This window comes from Sinocyclocheilus anshuiensis, unplaced genomic scaffold (assembly GCF_001515605.1).
Source record: "Sinocyclocheilus anshuiensis isolate Anshui unplaced genomic scaffold, SAMN03320099.WGS_v1.1 scaffold5014, whole genome shotgun sequence".
Taxonomy (NCBI): domain Eukaryota; kingdom Metazoa; phylum Chordata; class Actinopteri; order Cypriniformes; family Cyprinidae; genus Sinocyclocheilus; species Sinocyclocheilus anshuiensis.
This window is the reverse complement of record NW_015551024.1, coordinates 25,519-31,992: the sequence shown is the minus strand read 5'-3', so window position 1 is coordinate 31,992 and position 6,474 is coordinate 25,519. Positions and strand designations below refer to the sequence as shown.

Genomic DNA, 6,474 nt, shown 5'->3' with positions numbered 1-6,474 from the left:
CCGGAGCGACGAGACAAAAACATTAAAACCCATTATAAACGAGGCATTTGTTGCATCCATCTTTTTACGCGTTGCGTTGAATCGCGCTGTGTAAACATAAATGTCTGCATTTGTGATCGGAGAAATGACAAACAACAAGTGCTACTCTACACTGCTCAAAACTCGTGTTTGAATCGTCAGTGGCAAATTCTTTAAATATAAAAAACGTACTTACAGTCTGCGAGTCAGAACAGCTGGCATTGTAGTCTACTCTCCCAGGATCAGGAAACAGTCCTCCATAAAATGTGCTGCACACATCTGAATATTTGGGTTGAACTATTCTGGAACAGTGCTGTAAATACAACTTAACCACTGATTTGTAGTCGTGTCCTCTTTTGGAAGACCAAACAAAGTAGTTTCGCTTTCACAACGAAACACACAGCGACTCCACAGAGTGAGCGGCGGCCGGCAGGCTAGAGTGAGCGGAGGGCGGCGGGCTTGAGAACGGCGCGGCCGGCGGATTCAACAAAGGAATGTCCGGCGGGCTTGCGGCAACCACATGTGACGACCCCGGGCTGGACTCCGCTTTGTCCACGGTGAAAGCCGATCCGGCGATCCACAGCGCGAAGTTGATGTATTTCCTCAGCGACCAATATGGATCAACTCTAGGCATGACGAAGCGGATATCGTCCTCTTTTGGAAGGCCAAACAAAGTAGTTTCGCTTTCACAACGAAACACACAGCGCCTTCACGACTTGGCGGCGGCGACAACAATACTACAACAATACTGACTCCATGTTGCTTCAAGCGCATCATTCCGCACGGAAGAATTATTTTGTTCCCCACTAAATAATGTTGTTTCACTTAATGTTAGTTTAGTTTAATGTTTTTATAAAATTATTGTGCACCCATGATTTTTCTAGAATAACTTTTGCTGCTGAATTATCGACTAGCCTAGTTTAGAATAGTATTTTTTGTCATAGATTATGATTATATATTTTTTCATTTGTTATTTTTCATTAAAATTAAGTTGTCTATATTTTTAGACTTAGATTATTGTCAGATTGTGTTTAACATACACAAGAGTGATGATCAGGTCAACACAGAAGTATAGAAATTCTACATTGATTTAAAAAAAAAAAACTGTGCTGATATCGGATCGGATCGGAATTGGCCGATACTCACAATTTCTGGTATCGGATCAGGTCGGTTCTGGAAAAATGGTATCGTTGCATCCCTAATTTAAACGAACACTGCAGCACTGTGTGGTGAAATCATCACGCATGTTTACGAGCCATGGCTTTCTCAGATCAGCTTACGATTAAAACTACAAGTTCCATTGAGTTTGGAACATTCTGTACGCAGTAATCATCAGAATATCTCTTCACCTATTTCTGAAAATTTCTGAATTTCTGAATTTTGAAATCATCCTGCAGATGCTCATTTTAATTCAACTAAGTGATTACAGCACATTGAAAAATATACATAACGGGAAGAATCAATACACTGCTTCGACGAGCACTTCCGGTAATCAATTCCGCTGTGATAAAGGTCTATAGGCCTTTGAATCATTGATTCACCTGATTCGCTCAAAACACGTATTAATTCCGAAATTAAACACTGCAAACACCCGGGAGTTCTGTGGGCTCACGGCGATAACAGCGTTGGATGATGCAAAGCTGAATTCTCTGTTCTGGATCGGGGCCAATTACCATCGCCCCGTCGACCTCCCAGACAAGGGAGGTCTTTCAAGTTTCAAGTCTGCCGGCCGCTCCATTGTCATGTTCGCCGGCCAATTCACTCCCAAGCCCTCAGCTGACAGCAGCTGTTTCCTTCACCTCTGCTCAAAGGAGGAGAATGCGGAGAAAGAGACTGTTGGCTCTGGCCCCTGAGTCCGCTCCAGTGTTGGAACCAGCCCGAGTTCGCTCCAGTGTCGGCTCCAGCCCCTGAGTCCGCTCCAGTGTCGGCTCCAGCCCCGGAGTCAAACCCAGAGAGGGCCGCTGTTCCCACGTCCAGCCCAGAGAGGGCTCCTGCTCCCAAGTTAAGCCCAGAGAGGGCTCCTGTTCCCAAGTCCAGCCCAGAGAGGGCCGCTGTTCCCACGTCCGGCCCAGGGAGGGCTGCTGTTCCCACGTCCGGCCCAGGGAGGGCCACAGTTCCCGAGTCTAGCCCAGAGAGGGCCGTTGTTCCCACATCTGGCCCACGGAGGGCCTCAGAACCCGAAATTTTCCCCAAGGAATTTTTTGGAGAGGGGCTGTAGGGATCCGGCTGTAGAGGCCGGGCTGAGTGCCGAACCCAGGGCCACGGAGGCCGCTCCGCCATGGCCCCCTGAGTTCCCTGCTCCGCTATGGCCCCCTGGACTACCTGCTCCGCCATGGCCCCCCTGAGTTACCTGCTCCGCCATGGCCCCCTGAGTTACCTGCTCCGCCATGGCCCCCTGGACTGCCTGCTCCACCATGGCCTCCTGAGTTCCCTGCTCCGCCATGGCCCCCTGGTCTGCCTGCTCCACCATGGCCTCCTGAGTTCCCTGCTCCGCCCTGGCCCCCTGAGTTCCCTGCTCCGCCATGGCTCCCTAGTCTGCCTGCTCCACCATAGGTCCCGGAACGGGTACCACCTTGGAGGCCGTCCGTCCTATGTAAGCCTGTCCCTAGAGGCCTCCAGAGCGCCCGCCCCCCCTCCCCGGTGGAATTGTTAGTGCGCAGGACACGCCTTCCGGGAGGGGGGAGTAATGTCATGCCCATGGACTGTTTTGTGTTTGTTTTCCTCCCCCATGTGCTCCATGTCCTAGTTTTTCCCCTTGTTTTCCCTGTGACCTAGTTTCTACCTCATGTTGTGTTGTGTTCAGTGATTTCAGGTGTGTTCCATTGATTTCCTTGTTTAGTTCTTAGTATTTAAGCCCGGTGTTTTCCTTTGTCCTGCGTCTAGTGTTAAACGTCTACTCCCCTGCTACGTGTGTGTGTGTCCCTTGGTAATTAAAATTTGTTCTTTGTAAATGCCCCCACATCTCCGCGTCTCCTCGCTCCGCGCTCCAACACAGCAGCAGCATCGTGACACTTGCAACTTATACTCGACTGCCATTGGCTCATCTGTGTTCGAGGGTAGGGCCTTTCTGATAGGTCAATTCTGCCGTGGCTTTAGAGGTAATATTTTTGTTGGCAAAACTGAGCAAAAACAGACAATATTGTGTTTAAAATATAACACAATATTAACTTCTTAATTACTGAACTGCTGCGAAAATGTGAAAAATCACATTTGCACTCATTATATTTGGGATAAACAGCACTCGTGTGATATTGCTCTCGCTGCTTGTGTAATATCGCTTATCATATGATATAAATTTGAGACAAAAAGCATTTTTTGGCCCCAATACCTTGAATTTTAGGGCATAACTGCATTTATGGCGTTGTTGCCCTGCATCATATTTAAATGTAAGATGACATACAGGTCTGGGGGCGGGGCCAGTGCGTTAACTGCATTAGAATATTTTAATCGTGTTATTTATTCATAACTAATTATTTAAGTTAACGTGTTAAACTGACAGCCCTAACAGAAACCAAACCAAACCTGAGCATGTCTTAAGGGTCCTTGTGAAGTTTCAGTGTTTCTAACAGCTCTAAAGTTATAAATAATGGTCAATTTAACCATAGCCTTTGAGCTGCTTTTCCTGAGCAAATTTACTCAACCTTACAATGAGATGGACATTTATGTTCTTAGCAGATGTTTTATCATCCAACTTATTTTCTAGAAAGTTTGCATATAGTGTGAGTGGCAAATACTAGAATCTGTAGCTCTAATGTGATGTAATGAATATGACAAGAATGAAGCTGATGCTGTGAATGCACAAATCTGATGTTCCTGCAGGTTATTGGGTGAAGTGTGGAGCTGATGAGTTTTGATTTCTGTTTTCTGTAGAGTTTCCAGTCTCTCTCAGCACCTCCTGAATCTACAGACGTAAATGATGATCTCTTCAGTTCTCTCGTCTCTTCTGATGCTCTGAGAGAATCTGTCCATCAGCTGAGAGACAAACTGGAGGATTTCTGCAAAGAGCAGCTGAAGAAGATCTCAGGCAGAGGTAAAGTACTGGAGATTCATCTGCTCTCAGAAACCAATCCATCATAATCTCATATCATGGAGAACATCATATTAGAAATGTCTTAGGAATGGATGCAGGATCATGAGAATCACACTGTTCATGTCTGTTGATTTCCACAGTCACATTCACCAACATTGTTCCCAGAACCAGGAACGACTTCCTAAAATGTAAGTCAGTGAAAACAAGCAGAAAAACTCACTGAGTGTGTTCATGTTCTTCCTGAAGAAGGTGAAAGAAGAGTTTTATAACTGATGTAAATGATGATTTGCACAGATATCTGCTCATCTGTACTGAGACACTGATGATACACTGAACATGAAGAGTTCAGCTACATGAAAAGATCAAACAGATTCATAATTCCTGATTCGGATGTGTTTTATCTCCATCAGATTCCCATCAGCTCACTCTGGATCTGAACACAGTGAATAATTACATCCGTCTGTCAGAGAGCAACAGAGTGATTACATTCACTGACACTGATCACGAGTATCCTGATCATCCAGACAGATTTGATTGTATGTCTCAGGTGTTGTGTAGAGAGAGTGTGTGGGGACGCTGTTACTGGGAGCTGCAGTGGAGTGGAGATAATGGTGTGTATATATCAGTGTCATATAAGAGCATCAGCAGGAGGGGACGGGGTGTTGAGTGTTTGTTTGGATATAATGATCAGTCCTGGAGTTTGCACTGCACTCCCTCCAGATACTCATTCAGACACGATAAGATGCAGACTCGTCTCCCTGTCAAGTCCATCAGCAGTAGAATAGGAGTGTTTGTGGATCACAGTGCAAGAACTCTGTCCTTCTACAGCGTCTCTGACACAATGAGCCTCATGCACACAGTCCAGACCACATTCACTCAGCCGCTCTATCTTGGGTTTTGGGTTGGTTCTGGATCATCAGTGAAACTGTGTTGATGAATCAGAATAGACTGATGAGGTATTCTACCCATAATGCTTTGAGCTACATGATAAATCAGTAACAGTGAGATGTTAGAGTCACTTCTCTTCTTTTCTCTTCATGACATTAATACTGCAGCTGAACTTCTGTCAGTGAAATAACATGAATCAGAATAAATGTGTGTAATAAATCCTCATATAGACAGTAAGATCAGTGTACGTGAGTCCTGCTGAGTGACCATGTGTTTCTGTGTTTTCTCTGTTTGTGTTGATTGAAATCTGTCATTTAGTTTTTTTAATGTAGTCACATCAATCATTTTTTATTATTACTATCAAAATTACCTTGCAGTTACAGTTTTTCTCGATTGCTAAAACCCGGCCTGTTCCCCATGAAATTATCTTTGTGGATGAGGCTGGTTTCAACCTGACCAAAAGAAGGAGAAGGGGGCGGGAACATAATTGGACATCGGCTATTGTAAATGTCCCTGGTCAGCACGGAGGGAATTTCACTATGTGTGCAGCCATCAGCCAACGAGGGCTACCCCACCGTCATGCCATTCTAGGACCCTATAACACTATGCTCCTCCTTGCTTTCCTTGATTGTCTAAGAGAGCATATGTTCCAGCTGGACCTCAGGAAACCAGCACAGCCAGAGCAGCCTCGTTACATTCTTGTTTGGGATCGTGTCAGCTTCCATCGCACTGCTCTGGTTCGTGACTGGTTTACCAATAACCCAAGGTTTTCTAACATCTTTCTGCCTGCTTACTCTCCCTTTCTAAACCCGATAGAGGAGTTTTTTTTTGGCATGGTGGTGGAAAGTATATGACCGAGAACCTTATATCCGTGCTCACCTCCTCCAGGCCATGGAAGAAGCCTGCCTAGACATATCAGTAGATGCATGCCAGGGGTGGATCAGGCATGCAAGAGGATTTTACCCTCGCTGCCTGGCTAGGGCCAATATAGCCTGTGATGTGGACGAGATTCTCTGGCCTGACCCAGAACAAAGACGGGATGCTGATGCGTTTACTGTTTTGAGAATACGAGGCATAGTTTCAAGAAATGTGTTTAAGCAATCGAGAAAAACTGTAAAAATGATCACAGTGTCAATAAATCATTTTCATTTTGTTTCAAGTTGTTATAGCTCATATTATTCTACATGCAATTTCATGATTAATTTCATTGAAATTAATTTGTCCCTCCACATTTTAAAATGCTTAATGTAAGAAAATCTGTTTAGCGGGGCATTAAAAAAAAAAACTAATAGTTTTGTGTGTGTGCACATGTGGTTCAGGTATACCCTATGTTATGAGGATAAAATCTCCCCACAGGTACAGTAATACAAGTAAAATTTGACCTTGTGTGGAGAAAAAAAAGCTTATAAATCATACAGAATTAAGTTTTTGCCTGTAGTTTTAGGTGAGGGGTAGGTTTAGGTGTAGGGTTAGGGTAAGGGGATAGAAAATACAGTTTGGACTGTAGAAAAACTATTAAACTTATGGAGAATCCCCAT

The 6,474-nt window shown here is 44.7% G+C and overlaps 1 protein-coding gene across 1 annotated transcript in view; it reads left to right on the top strand.

Moving 5' to 3' along the window:
- LOC107661101 (tripartite motif-containing protein 16-like) overlaps nt 1-5,846 on the top strand; it is an 11,416-nt gene extending 5,570 nt beyond the window's left edge. Inside the window, exons 4-8 of the mRNA XM_016450561.1 lie at nt 3,889-4,048; nt 4,189-4,236; nt 4,459-4,555; nt 5,574-5,702; nt 5,825-5,846. Coding sequence (XP_016306047.1) covers nt 3,889-4,048; nt 4,189-4,236; nt 4,459-4,555; nt 5,574-5,702; nt 5,825-5,846 — 456 coding nt within the window. The remainder of the gene's footprint in view (nt 1-3,888; nt 4,049-4,188; nt 4,237-4,458; nt 4,556-5,573; nt 5,703-5,824) is intronic.
- The last annotated feature ends 628 nt before the right edge of the window (nt 5,847-6,474 follow it).